This window comes from Scyliorhinus canicula, chromosome 1 (genome assembly GCF_902713615.1).
Source record: "Scyliorhinus canicula chromosome 1, sScyCan1.1, whole genome shotgun sequence".
Lineage (NCBI taxonomy): Eukaryota > Metazoa > Chordata > Chondrichthyes > Carcharhiniformes > Scyliorhinidae > Scyliorhinus > Scyliorhinus canicula.
Window position 1 is genome coordinate 139,395,877 of NC_052146.1, and position 15,167 is coordinate 139,411,043.

A 15,167-nucleotide genomic window follows, 5' to 3' on the forward strand; every position below is an offset into this window, starting at 1 on the left:
GCTGAAGCACTAGACAACTGAAAATGTAATCCCCTGCTCATTCATCAAATGATAATCTATTATAAATTAAAATAAATAATATGTTCAGCAAGTAATGTGGAGTAGAAGCCAATTATGTAGGGCAAGGATAAATGAAATGTCATTTTATCGGGATAATCACCTCAGAAATGATTTCCATTTGTGATGAAAATCCATTAATCCAGATAGATGGACTGCAGAGGTTCAGGAAGGTGGCGCACCACCACCCTCTCAAAGGCAATTAGGGATGAGCAACTAATGCTGACCTTGCCAGTGACACTCCCATCTCATGAAATAATAACAATAAAAAGATGGTATGATTGTTGTTGAGTTTTCATGATTTTCAGCTTTGTTTGAGCTGCAGTTCATAACTAACTATGATTCTAGCGGATTGAGAATCCTGGAAACAGAGAAACCACTGAATTGTCCTGATTGCTGTGTAATGATTTCTGGCCACGATTTAACTGGAAAGAAATCTATGTCTGGTTTTGGGCCCGTCCAGCGGAGTGTTTCTCAGCGGTTGCAGCACCCGAGAAACAACCCTCTATTTACTGGCATTTTCCCATTTTTTCTGGCCTCGGGGAGTTTTTCTTTACCGAGGCTGCACTTAGAGTCATTTTCTGCTGGTGAGTGCAGCAGGAAAGGCTGCTCGCAGATCTGGGCACCATCTTGTCTGGCTTCCCTGATCTTCCTCCCAGCTCCCCCCCCCACACCCCCCGCCTTTCAGCACATGCTCCCATTTTTGACTCCCCCTTCCCCCCCCCCCCCCCCCCACAACTGAGGAGGCCCCCAGAAACACCCCCTCACTCCCCTCCACCTTGTAAGCCCCCCTCCTCCCCCCACCAGGCCCGATTCTTGGCAGTGCCAACCTGGCAACCTAGTAGGGCAGCACTGCTAGGGTGTCCAGATGGCACTGCCACGCTGACAGTGCCAAGGTGCCCAGGGGTGCCAGAGGGAGTGCCAGGGTGCCACCTAGCCCTGTCCTAATGACTCGTTTAAATATGCAGATCTGGGTCACGCTCAGTGAGGGCAAAATCCAGATTGCGAAGTTACAAGAGACTCCGTTAAATCTCGTGAGGCGTGTCGAGCATCGTAAATCTCACGATTGACCTCTGCGAGATTCAAGGGCCTCGTCCCAACACCAAGTCGGGTGCGATGTGGCAGTTAATTATTAATTTCCTAATTATTAATTTAGATCCATATTTTGAAGCATGTGCTATGGTTCTGCAGTCTGTGGTTATGCCTTGGTTCCAACATAATTACAGGACACTTCCGTTACTGGGCACTTGCAATATAAACAGAAAGTGGAATATTTCTGGTCATTCAAGCAACATACTTTTGGAACAAAAGTCAATGCAGGCCCAAGAAAGCACCCAAAGAAGCATTTAGATTATAATTTTGATACTTAAAATTGTAAACCTGGCCTGCATCAAGAAGCAGATTGCTATACTGAATTTTATCTCAGTACTGACAGACTGGTTTCACTAAGAATTCATTCATCATCATATTACTGAGATAATATGTATTCTTTTCTACCACACGTGTCATATATTAAGATCAACAGCCACATGCCTAACCAACTGGACAGGTTGACGCAATATTATTAGTTGTGCAGCATTCTCAATGCACTGGTATTATTGATTACACTCACTCTAGCATCCCTGCATTTGAAGGAGAACTCCCCAATTGCTTGATGCAGCCCACCACTTCAAACACCATAGTTACTTCTTGCAATCCAAAACCTAAACACATTAACACTTTGGAAGGAATCAGTGGGAAGCAAATAACTTTTGGACCCTTTGTTTCTAATGTGGCCCTGTGATGTCAGAATTATAATGATGATGAACTTCTATTTAGCTCCACTCGACACCTCTGCTCTTCCCTTATTTTTCATCAGTGACTCGCTGATCAAACCTACTAATTCCTTCCATCAAGTAATTATGGGAGTTCTGCACTATCTCTTGACTTGTTCAACTTTTTAGGGGGTGCATGCCTGTGCTTGCGAGAGAGTCTTGTAACAGTAGGTTCTTTCTCCTGGGCTTATGGGCTTTCTGGAAAAAAAAGATAGCACACAATATGCACATGAGAATTGGTAAGATATTGGGCTGGATTCTCCATTCTGGAGAAAGAGCTCATTCCGGAGAAGTATCGCTCCTGGTCTCCTCTTACACCAGCAGTGGTACCCAGGAGTGATTCACTCTCTTTTTTGATGCAAATGTATTTATTTATTTCCAATTAAGGGGCAAATTATGGCCGATCCACCTACCTGCACATCTTTTTTGGATTGTGGGGGTGAGACCTGCGCAGCCACGGGGAGAATGTTCAAACTCCACACAAACAGTGATCTGGGATTGAATCCGGGTCCTCAGCACCGTGAGACAGAAGTGCTAACCACTGCGCCACCATGCAAATCTATGCATGGAGGGGAGCTCGCGGGAGTCGGAATCTCGGTCTCGGGCCACCATTTTGAGCAGGTGGCCCAATACCGAGATTCGGCGGCTGGTCCCCCTCACCCCACAACACAAGTTAAGTGTTTGACTTCCTCTTTTTCACAGCAAAAAGCACTTAGCTGCTTTTGATTTGGGGAGGAACTGTCAATCATGGCAAGTGTTTATAAACATTGTGGTTCACATCAAAGGAGGGTAATGGATATGCATTCAAGTGTGAAGAGAAAGATTGATCAACTAATCCACCAAGCACCTGTCTCAAGAGTAATAAAGCCGTCAATCACTGGCTAATGCAATGCATTGCTATGTGGAATTGACTGAAAGATTTGCATTTCAATTGCTGTGAAAGAATTTCAAGCCCTTTGAAGTGTAGTGGGATTTGGCAGAAACCTCTGACGTTTGTGACACCTTCTGCTTTGAACACTTTTTTCTGATACAGAAGATATTAGAAAAGGGTAAGCAGAGGTGCAGTGATTTTTGACCTACTGCCTGTACTGCTCTTCAACTTTCAGGCAGGGATTTCTGACAGGAGAATCTGATGAGGGGTTTCTGACAGGGTTTGGGGGCAGGATTCACATTGTGGGGTTGAAGGAGCCTTCCGATGGGCATTGGGCGGCACCTCCATTTCACACTGACCCCTTAATCCACCAAGGGGTCCTCCGCATCAAGGCCACGCTTGACAATACCTGCACTAATTCACGCCCACGTGCACCCAGCTGAGAGGGGAACCATGGGGGCCTGGAGATTCAGGCTTCCAGCCTGTTACTTGGATTAAAGTGGATGATAATGACCCATTTGCATGTTGCCACCGGGATGGGACAAAGCTGAAGAGCAGTACAGGCAGTAGGGTCGAAAATCACTGCATTTTTCTCATCCTTTTCTAATATCTTCTGTCTCAGAAAAAAGTAGGGACATGTTGAGCACTGCCACCACCATTGGGGGACCAGACCATTAGATGGAATTGGCACCTGGCACCTATCCCATTTTCTGGCCACGCTCGATTCTCCGCTGGCAGTGGAGAACACACCTTATTGTTGTGACATTGACTATGTTTTGCAGTGGAAGGGAAACACTATTTTTGATCTGTTCAAAATTAAAATCCTTGTGTGGAATTTTTGTTCTGAAGTCTAAGCTCGGTAGCAGACGCAGAAGAGAGAGCAATTCCCACTGGGCAGCAGACGGCTGAATACACAGGATCTTGAGATGTTCAGATCACTATTTATGCATCCGTGAGGAGTATCACGAGTCTCGTGGCAGGGAAGGCAGTAATTCACCATCCCTGTCATGACCTAATGGGGTTGAAGGCCCGGCTGCTACATTTAAAGGGTGCATGGACAGCCATTCAATCATGACATGCCAGGAGCTCAGGATAATGCGTCAAGGATGGCCCCAAAATGTAAACAATCTGTGGACGCACGGTTTAATGATGCTTCCTTAGAGATTATCCTTCAGAGGAAAGGCGGAAGGTCCTGTTTCCTTGCGATGGGTGCAGCAGGCCCACCCATATGACAATGGTGGACTTGGAGGAGGTCCAAAAAATGAACCAACCTGCAGTGAAAACAAGGTGAATGATCGACTGTGCACTCCCAACGTAGATGGACCATCCACTCACTGCAAACTGGCACTTTTATAAAGACATCAGGCAGTCTAAGGGTTGGAGTGCACAGTACTGTGACCATGCCTGTGTGGGAGGTGAGATCGGACTCCGAACCTAGTGAGAGACATTTAGACCCGAAACATTGGGCACAATTCAATCAAAACATTTTAAAACGTTGTTGTGGGCGAGTTTGGCGGGCTGTTTCCTGCCGGCTTTTTGGGTGAGATCCAGATCTGGATTAATCCACATTTCGTGCGAAATTCTCCAGAAAGATTTCTAAGTGTTGTAGTGAGCGGGAACTGCTGCAAGCTTCCGGCGCTCAGCCAAGCGAGACCGGCAAAGCTATTCAACATTAACTGATCCACTTACCGAGGCCTCACGGGCTTCCTGCTGCAAATGAAGGCTCGCCAGCTGTTCGCTGGGACCGCACTCACCAGCCATCCGCTGACAAGGTCAAGCAGCACTTAAAGTGCAGTTGCTCAGCGAACCCCAGCCACCTCGCAATAATGGCGCCGAGGAGACCAGCCCCAAGATTTGGGGACGCTGACCTGGGGAGACTCTGAGACACAATGGAGGCCAGGAGGGATGTCCTGTTCCCCCAAGGGTCCCGGAGGGTCAGCTATAAGGCAGCCAGTGCTCCCTGGGATGAGGTGACGGCAGCTGTAAACTCGGGAAGTGTGCCCAGGAGGACTGGCCTCCAGTGCCAAAAAAAGGTCAACGGCCAGCACTGGGCAGCACGAGTGAGTAGACACCAATGCGGCCCCCCCCCCCCGCACCCTCATCCAAGGGAGCACCAACCCCCAAATTCTCCATGAGACCCCCAACCCTGCCTCCACTCCCCTCCCCGTTCCACCCCCCAACACTCGATTCATATCCCCCTCCCACCACTGTGAATCACTCGTGTGGTTAACGATGCCCCCTCTGTGTCTCTGCAGGAAAAGCTCTCCAGTAATCGCCGGGAGAGGGCCCACACTGGCGGTTGAGTGCCAGACCTAAGAATCCTCACCACCTTTGAGGAGTGTGCCCTGGAGGCGACTGAGGACAGATTGGTCACCCGCGCAGTGGCTGGTGGATGCCGCAGAGGTGAGGATCCACTGGGCAGCACCCAGGCGACCTGTCAAACGTGAGTAGTGATTGCTTTACTGACTGACCCATCCCTCTCACTGACCACATGTCCAATCTCCCGCAGGTCCACCAGCCGACGGCGCCGGCCCATCCCGGGCGACACCCTCTCCAGCCTCACAGGAGACCACCTCGGAGGAGAGCTCCGAGGATGCCACCATTATAGTCACGGCATAGCTGTCATTCCCATCCTCCACCAGCACAGATACACACACTTCGGTGGGAAACGTTCATGGACAGGCTTCGGGGGCACTGTCCGGTGAGCACCACACTTCTGCCGATGCACATCTAGTGGAGGCAGGAATCCGCAGGCGATTCAGCAGTTGGAGGGCTGCTGGATCCTAGGGCCCAGCTGGGTCGGGGTTGGGGGGTGGCACTATCGGGAGAGTGGGGACTTGCATTACACATTAAACACCCTTGTACACTACCATTATGACGCCTCTTGTCACTTTCGTCAGCACTGCGGGCTGACCTCCGATCGCTTGGCCTATCTCTCCAGGCATCTCCCCCTACCAGTGGCACCCATCCACCCTCCAGCTGTGGACATGTCCCCGGGCTGTGTCCCATTGCCTGGGTATTCAAATGTTGGCTGCTGCATGTGTGGTGTTGCCTCCCACAGTGTCCAGGCATCAAAGTGTGATCGGGATGCTAGGCAATGACTCCCACAAGCTACATGGCCCATTCTCCCTCGGGAATCCACTTGGGATGTGTGAATCATAGAATTTACAGTGCAAAAGAAGGCCATTCAGCCCATCGAGTCTGCAGTAGCCCTTGGAAGGAGCACCCAACTTAAGACCACACCAACACTCTATCCCCGTAACCCAATAACCCCACCTAACCTTTTTGGACACAAAGAGAAATTTAGTATGGTCAATCCTCCTGACCTGCACATCTTTGGACTGTGGGAGGAACTCGGCGCACCCAGAGGAAACCCACGCAGACACGGGGAGAAAGCAAACTCCATACAGTCACCCGAATAATTGAAGCCAGGTTCCTGAAGCTCTGAGGCAGCGGTGTTAATCACTGTGTCACCATGCTGCCCGGTGCTCAGTTACCCATGATTGCCAATACCCTATTAGCAATAGCCTTCAGCAGCACCGCCAGAGGCGTCAGCGATCGGAGGGGGTTATGGGTAGTCTTTGGGGCTGACGAGCAGGGACAAGGGTTGCCTCCAGAACGTGTACACATGATCCAGGGGTTGACATGGTGGTGCTGCGAGCGGATGCCCCTCGGTTGCCCCCCCAGCGCCTTCCCCAAAACCTCCTTTGGCGGCCCACCCCTGCGGAGAGCCCCCCACCCCCGCCAAGCACTGGGGTGGCAAACCCAGCCCCCCGGGCTCTTTGCCTGTGAGCAAAGATGGCTGCTCGCCTTCTCAGATCCCCGCAGCAACCCATCCGCCCGGTTCACATTTTTCTAAAGGAGTACTCATCAGTGCCAGCGTGATCACTTGCTGGGGAGACTGGTGAATGACAGGAAGCCTTTGGATATGGGGTGGCTCATGTTAATTGTATGGAAATAGGGCTTAAGTGGTGACAATTGGTTTCTCGCCACATTATGGCGAGATCCCGATTTTGCTTACAGGAACGAGCTGGTTGCATCGTAAACTCCTTGCCGCCTGGTGCAGTTCTCGTTTCTGGCCTCTCCCGCTATTCACCAGCCTCGCTTTGGTTGAGCGAGAGCGCAACTAGGCCTGAGATTGTGCCCTTGGTCATATTTTGGGGTCTTGGGGAGTTTCACCCTGGTCTAGCCCTCACATGGGGCGCGATTCTCCGGCCCCATGCTCTCTCGCTGAGCGAGACGAAGCCGGTACTGCCCTGTCCCTGAACACCCGGGGGGGGGGGGGGGGGGCTCTAATTCCCTCCGAGAAACTCGGAGTGGCCACCACGCCTAGTCTCCACATGTGCAGACCAGTACTAATCGGTGCCTGGTTGAGGAGGCCTCACCTGTGTGGACAGTGACTCCTGGGATGGCGGGGGAATGCAGCCTCAAATAGGCCACGCATATTTAAATGAGCCAAATGGATCATTTAAACATAATTATCTGAGTCATGCCCAGTGAGGCCAATTTGAGCCTCCCCCGTGATTTACCTGGCACGCCTGGGTCAACGTGGGTATAATAGAATTGCCCTTGTTAACTCTGTTTCTCTCTATAGATACAGCCAGACCTTCTGATTTATGCAGCATTTCCTGTTTTTATTTCAGATTTCCAGCATACGCAGTATGTTGCTTTTATTTGAGGATGCTTTCAGTTTGCAATTCTAATCCGCACACACTGACTATGAATTATCTTTAATTAATGAGCCTGCTTATTCAATTACCAAATCTCTCTTTCCTCTGTTCCAGCCCCAATTGCCAGCCGCTTTTGAGGAGGAAGCTCTCAGAATCTTCAGTTGCTTCACTGTCACGCCGTTCACCTGAGCCCTCCACCAGCCCAGGTGCATTCACCTCAGGGCGTCCAATTCTATATTAGGCCCAGGGTCACAATCTGGTGCGTACATCATTGACACGGGTCTACATCTGACAGAGGCAGTGACAGCCAAGCTCTCTGACACTCGGAGGACCGCTTGAGGTTAGGCCCTGTGCAGGTGATGTACCTCGAGACTCAGCCTGAACAGGCCTGTCGGAGAGGCAGAGACAGGCATGGGAACATCACAGTTCTCCACTGGTCCTGCCTCCTGTGTCCAGCCTCGGTGCAGCTTGTGGTGCTGGCATCCGATACGAACAAAGTTACAAGCTGACCACCGGAAGGCAAAAGCAGCATCTGCTGACCTCGACGTCGTGGAAGAGGTGACGCTCGCCACTCATAAAGGATTGTAAAACTGAACGTTCCAATTACCCGGTGGTAGGGAACTTAATTTGGTGGGCGAACTTAATTCTGGCAAGATGGTCTTTTAATGATCGTCCATGGGATGCTAAACAAATGCAAACAGACTTCCCGACATCGTTCGTCAGGAGGCTCAACCTGCCTTTAAGCAGCCTTGAAAGTCCCGCGAACAAAATACTGACGGTTCATCCTGCCACTGGGAAACAGATTTATTTTGCTGCCTGCAAACTTCCCCTGCCTGCCACGATTCCCCCTTCTGGGGGGACTGAACGATTCCGCCCCTTGGCACGGTGATTATCATTTCACAAAGAGGAGCACTTTTATCACCATGAACGTTCCGCAAACTTTGTACAGCTTTCCAGTTTATACTCTCCATAATAGCGATCAAAACACTTTTGCAGTATCAGTTGCTGCATGATATTTAGTGTCTTCGAATAGTGGCATACGTTGAAGGCCACCTTCTTGTGTAATTCTTTGTTAGGTTATTTTGCAGGCTGAACTAAAGGCCGCAACATACAATACTGCGTGGGTTATTATGTCGAATAGAATGACAGACAATAATATCTTGACACCTGAAGATGGAAAGAAGCAGCATGTATACTTTCAAGTAGTCATTTCTATTTGTGAACAATGTTTTTTAGAATGCAGCTTTCCTTGAGTTAACAATAAACACGTCTGACTTGTATAGTCTGTCAGAATCCATCTAAATATCCTCTTTTGTACTCCACTTTCAGCAAGGTATGACTATATTTGGGCTCCTAATACTCTTGTGTCAACTCATTCAAGAAATGTGGCTCTGAACAATAATCACCTTGGACAGGGACCTCTACTAACGTTAGCTAATTGCCACCCAGACACCGTGCCATCAAGTCATTGACAGTATGACCATATATGGCAGTGCAATGTCACTTCAGTGATTCTCGCTGCTAACCTTGAAGCTTTTTTTCCCAAATCAAGCATCGTCGTTACCAAAATCTTCTGAGTACAGCCAGTCTGTGCTGATCCCTCACTTGATCTCCTCCCCTGCTTGCGGGAGCTTTTGGGTAGCAGTTGGCTATTGAATGTGTGAATTAAGAAGGGTGCCACGCGATTGAGCAATATTACTTTCATTTTGCAATGATTGCCTATTCGGTTGCATTGATCGTAATATGTCTATATCCCCAGAATTCACAGAGTAAATTAGAACATAGAACATAGAACAGTACAGCACAGAACAGGCCCTTCGGCCCTCGATGTTGTGCCGAGCAATGATAACCCTACTCAAACCCACGTATCCACCCTATACCCGTAACCCAACACCCCCCCCCCCCCACCTTACTTTTTAGGACACTATGGGCAATTTATCATGGCCAATCTACCTAACCCGCACATCTTTGGACTGTGGGAGGAAACCGGAGCACCCGGAGGAAACCCACGCACACACGGGGAGGACGTGCAGACTCATTGTCACTGTAAACCAGAAGCCCAGAGTAATCCTCTGAGGACCCAGGTTCAAATCCTACCACTGCAGATGGTGAAATTTGAATTAAATTATAATCTGGAATTAAAAGTCTAATGATAACACATGAACCCATTACTGATTGTCATATAAAATCCAGCTGGTTTGTTAATGCTCTTTCAGGAAGGAAATCTGTCTCATTTAAAGAAAAATCAAGCCTGTTAGCTGCTTTGCTGCACAAGTTCATACCTGATCTTACCTGATTGTTGGCACTGAGCATCCGACTGTAACCCTGACCCCTGGGTAGAAGTTTAGGTGGAGTGCGGAGGCTAGACCGGTGCAGATTATCCAGGCTGTAGTTCATTACAGTGTGTCCTTGCAAGTAGGAGTGGCTGCAAACGTATGGATCAGAGCAGTGCTTACAGCTGAACCTGTGTGGGTAAACAGAAAGGCATTACTATGAAAGGTATCACTTACAGAAAAGTATTGCGGCTAACATTGATCTTGGGCCAGTCATCTGAAATCAGCAGCCTGTTTATGGTAAAAGAAATTGAGGAGGGGTTGTTGATTCACTATCACGTCTTACCAGAAAATACCAATTTCACTCAATCTTTCTAATTGGGAAACAATTATAACATTTTATTTTATGATTATGGTTAATGTGAGTCGAAACTAATGGAAGCCAAGCTATTGCTTTGGGACGGAAAAAAAGAGCTTGCATTTATATAATGCCTTTCACATCCTGTAGCCACCGAAGTTGGCCATTCCCTCAATACAAAATGGAGGAACGCAAAGCTTGCAGGTTAAAATGGACAAAGTTTGCAGCACAAGCAGGCTGCACCAAGCCAATGTGTATTCTGTCTGCTAAGAGAGCAGACAGCACCGAAATGAACATTCCGCATACTAATGAGGTAATCTCCGGGATAGTTAACATAGTAATGGAACGATCCCAGGGACAATGGACACAAATAGGGAAGTGATTGCAACAGTGTATGGGAAACCAGACACCCCGGCACCAGCGGGGTTCTAAAACAAAGCAGCTGAAGGCCCGCCCAGTAGCCGAGGGACAGCCTCAGTATTGGGGGGGATTCAAACAAATCGATTGGGAAGAGACCCAATCGATTCCCAGCAGGTAGAGGGTCCGCCCAAAAGGGCGCGAAGCCCTAGGACCTATAAAAGACAGGTCCTACACTTAGTTCGTTCTTCTTGACCAGCCCTCCTCTCTTGACCAGCCCTCTCGACCAGCCTTTACCGAAGAAGACCTTGACCGAGAGAGAGGAGAGGTTTGGGACAGCAGCCGCCAGCAAGTAAGTGTCTCACAACGATCGCTACCAGAGATAGACACTCCTGACCCCTTTTTAACCCATACCAACCTGAGGTCTGCGGACCAGTGCAGAGCAAGAGGCCTTGTCCCCTGATCCGGCAATTCCTTTAAGATTAGTATTGGTTTATTTAGTGGTAGGAATAGTTTAATCAACTTAGCGTGTGCATGAGTAGATTATAATTGTACTATAATAAACTCATTTGTTTGAACCTACTAAGTGGTGTATGGTTTTATTGCTTTGAACTTGACCTTGAAACTTGTGGCGGTATCTTAACGATACCTGGCGACTCCAGAGCTAAGTAACGAAACAGAGCCAAATTCAGTGTTAAGCACACTCACCCAGAACGAGCAACAATCCTCAGGATTCCCCAGAGCACTTTACAGAAATTGCTTTCAATGGACGTAACCTACCAGCTGTGTGTCGCCTGAACTAGGATGCAGGGCACCCATAGATGCTGGGAGAGATCTGTAAGAGGATCTCACAAGACATCGTGATCTGGTGGGCAGGATCACTATTTGACAAATCTGCATATTAGAGTGAGTAGCTAGTCACACAGTAATATGCAGCTCGCCTGATCTACCTGAGACTTTGGGATTTACCCTTCACCTCTGAGACGTTAGGTGAGCGCCCTTCAGTGCTGGTCCCCACAAGGCAGCGGCACTTGGAGGGTGGTCTCCCAGGGGATTGGAGACCCTTGGGTGATTAGCCTCTGGGTAGGGTGGCACCCTGGTACTTTTGGTGCCACCCAGGCACATCCTGGCCTGGCACTGCCAAGGTGCTCAGATGGTGCTGGACAGGGCACTATCAGGTTGACATGATGGCATTGTGCCTGCACTGGGGATTGGGTTTGGGGGTGTCCAGCCCATGTGGGGTGGGGCCTGAGGACCCCATTATTGGTGAGTTGCAGCTTTGGGTCTCTGGGGGACGCATTGGAGTGGGGATTGAGAAATCTGGGTGCCACTTAAAAATGGTGTCCCGATCTCCTCCTGTACTCAGGATTTCTGGCAAGCAGAGCTTCTCAGTGCAGGAAACGGGAGTAAGTGTGGCATTGGAAGGACGTTCCCTCCTGCGTTCCTGGATTGCACAGAGTCCGAATCGATAGTGTGGTCTTTCACACCTCTACAAGTGGTGTGAAGGTGCCGGGAAACACCTGCTAAATGCACTCGACTTGGGTCTCATGTTTCCCAAGGAGTGATTGGATGAATACCAGTTAATCTGTTTTGGTGATGTTGGTTAAGGGCTACTGTTTTGCCAGGGCTTTTAGAAGGGTGTAAATCCAACAATGCATCCCGCCCTTGGTGCCACACTGAAGTATCAGTCTGGATGGATGTAGCTTAATTCTGAAATTTGTTGGGTCAGAGATGGGAGTAGTGTCACTGAGGTATGTTAACACACAATGACATAACCCATGAATAGATATAAAGGAAAATCAGGTGGGGTGCATAATGTGCCAAATTCTTTTACCGTTTTTAGGTCAAAACCAAAAGTTACCATGATCCCCGTTATTTTCATGGTCGCCCTGTGATAGATTGAAGATGACAACTTTCATTCCCTATTGAATGAAGAAGCTGCACTTTCCCTTTTTGAAGATTTGAAGACCTCTACTGAGTTTGCAATTTATAGGGGGCAGATCTTTGTGGAATGATTGGATTGATATCACTGTCTCCTGTTGCAGACACTGATGTGGCCGAACTGCCACCTAGGATGGCGTTCTCCAAGGTATCCTGGTAAAATTAGCCAAGTGCAGGAGCAAGCAAGCTGCAGTCTAAATTAATAAAATTAATACTGATGAGCAGGCTGCAGCCTGGAGGACATTGCATTACACAGGAAAAATACCATCTCCACGCCATCCCAGGGACAATAGAACTGCACTGTCAATCACACTTATTTACCAGATGCAGTGGCACCTAAACTCCTTGATTGGAAAGCCTACATACCCTCCAATACCTGCAGGCATGGCTGTTGAGTATGCACCCTGAAACTGGTGTGGCGGCCCCTGATTGGACTTAATCGATCAGGGTGATTAAACCCTGATCAACCAATTGGTGATGACCCAGGAACGTCCCAAAACGGCGTGAACTCTAGGAAGGTTAAAAGGTGACGCACCATCCTAGAAACTCTCTCTGCAGCAGCCAGCAACAGGAAAAGGACAATGGTGATCTTCACTGGCTACCACAAGGAGGACCATCACATAACCAGTGGAAGGAAGACCAGAGCCAGTGGACAGAAACCGATGCACAGATAAAGGGCAATGTCTGTTTCGGTACTTGACAGTCATTCAAAGTTAAGTCAAGATCTAATATTGAACTTCAGCATTCTGTAGTTTAACTTGTATTGATGGTGTTGTTGATTGATATTAACATTGTGTGTGTGAATAAAGATTATTGATTTAATACAAAGTCGACTCACAGTTATTTGTCCACCGTATAAGGGTTAAAGACACACTGTGCAGCAGGTGCAGCACTGAAAGGTCCAATGAGGATATTCCAGTGTCCTCTGGGTGGTTGCCAAGCTGTTTTGTACCATTATTCTGAGATAGGTGCCAGGCCTTCCTTCATACTAAATCATAATTTTATTCATTCCCTAAAACTTAACTTGCCCTCCACCCTCTGCTTTTGGTTCCTTGGCTGTTCACCCTCTGCTAATATCAACCAGGGAACTTTCCAGTCCTGCCTGTCCCGGGACTGGAAATTCTCAACTGAGGTCCACAGACTGTGGTGATATGCATCACTGTAAATACACAAGGGGTTAATGTAAATACACTGGGACTAAATAAACACCAGAGGGAGCACCAGAGACATCATGACATGCAGACATTCAACCAATAGGTCAGTAAGATAGGACACGACCAATGGGCAGTCAAAACACCCAGAGCTGACACTACCACAGGGGGCTACCCATATAAAAGGACATGGGGCATGATTCTCCACTCCCCACGCCCAGTGGGAGAATCACGGGAGAGCCCCCCCGACAAATTTCACGCCCCCTGGCGCCCCCCGCGATTCCGCCCCCCCCCCCGGCTCGGAAGAACCGGCGCTCGCTGTTTTTCATGGCGAACGCCGATTCTCCGACCGGATGGGCCGAGTGGCCTGTCGTACGCTGCCATTTCACAACGGCGGCAAACACACCTGGTCGCTGCTGTCATGACACGGGAGTGAGAAGCCCGTTTGGGACTTGTAGGTGGCCTAGCAAGGAAAGAGCACCACGACTGTGCTCGGGAGAGGACAGGCTCGCGATCGGTGCCCACCGATCATCGGGCCGGCGTCCAAATCGGACGCACTATTTCCCCTCCGCCGCCCCGCAAGATCAAGCCGCTACGTCTTGCGGGGCGGCTGATTGGAAAGACGGTCACCGCGCATGCGCGGGTTCGTGCCGCCAGCGTCATGACGTCAGCTGCGCATGCGCGGGTTGGAGCCGGCCAACCTGCACATGCGTGGCTGACGCATTAGGCGCGCCGGCCGCGTCATTGTTGGCGCGACGCCCCCCGCAGCCAAGAGTTACAGAGCGCCGCTCCTAGCCCCGCCGGGAGGGGAGAATACGGGGCGAGGAGCGGCCTCCGAGGCCGTCGTGAAACTCGGCCGAGTTCACGACGGCCATCCCGATGTTTCCCGGGAGCGGAGAATTCCGCCCATGCTCTTTATCTTTCCGTAGGCGACACTCAGAGAGACAGGGGCAGATCAGGAAGCATCACACCCACCGCATGGATTAGAGCAGACTGGTTAGTTAGATTGAGTTACTACAGTAAGATCAGCAGGAGAGTCGAACCTTCAAGTCTGAACCTTCCTTTGTCAGCGTATAGATCAAGGAAGCAGCTTATGCTACATGAAGAAGCATAACACAACAGACCCTTTGTTGGTCCATCAAATTCTCCAACCTGGTCGCAACACTTCCTATGTGGTTGCAACTAGAAGATTTAGGCCCACACCTCAACCCATTGTCTCCGACTAGCTCATTGTTCACATGGAGTTTGACGCTTTTCCCATAACTCTTTCACACCTTTAACTACTTCAACATTTTTGAATCCAACCTTCGAATCACCTGATCACTATGAGCAGGTTTGCTGTAGCTCTTTTTAACCCCATGATGTCAGTCCACCTTTATGTTGCTCCAATGTCTTTTCCTTGCTGATATTAATTACCTCCAAGATTACCATCTCATTTAGGTATGAAACTTGTGTATTCCATTGTGAAGACAGAAAAAAAGTATTGTGTGTGTCTGCCATTTCCTCATTCCCCATGATAATTTAATCTGTCTCTGCTTCTGAGGAAACCGTCTGTCTCTCAGGGACAAATGTTTACTTTAGCTATTCTCTTTCTTTTTTAAAATTTGCAAAAGTTCCGACAATATGTTTATATATTTTTAGCTAGTTTACTCTCTTATTCTGTTTCATTTCCTTT

The 15,167-nt window shown here is 48.9% G+C and overlaps 1 protein-coding gene across 8 annotated transcripts in view; it reads right to left on the minus strand.

The window, feature by feature from the left end:
• dlgap3 (discs, large (Drosophila) homolog-associated protein 3) overlaps positions 1–15,167 on the minus strand; it is a 1,017,459-nt gene that overhangs the window by 104,931 nt on the left and 897,361 nt on the right. For all 8 annotated transcript variants that reach the window (XR_005461097.1, XM_038801108.1, XM_038801129.1 and 5 more), the window contains one exon: positions 9,705–9,876. Coding sequence is in view for 7 of the 8 variants with exons in the window: in XM_038801108.1 (XP_038657036.1) it covers positions 9,705–9,876 (172 nt within the window). In the remaining variant the exon portion in view is untranslated. The remainder of the gene's footprint in view (positions 1–9,704; positions 9,877–15,167) is intronic.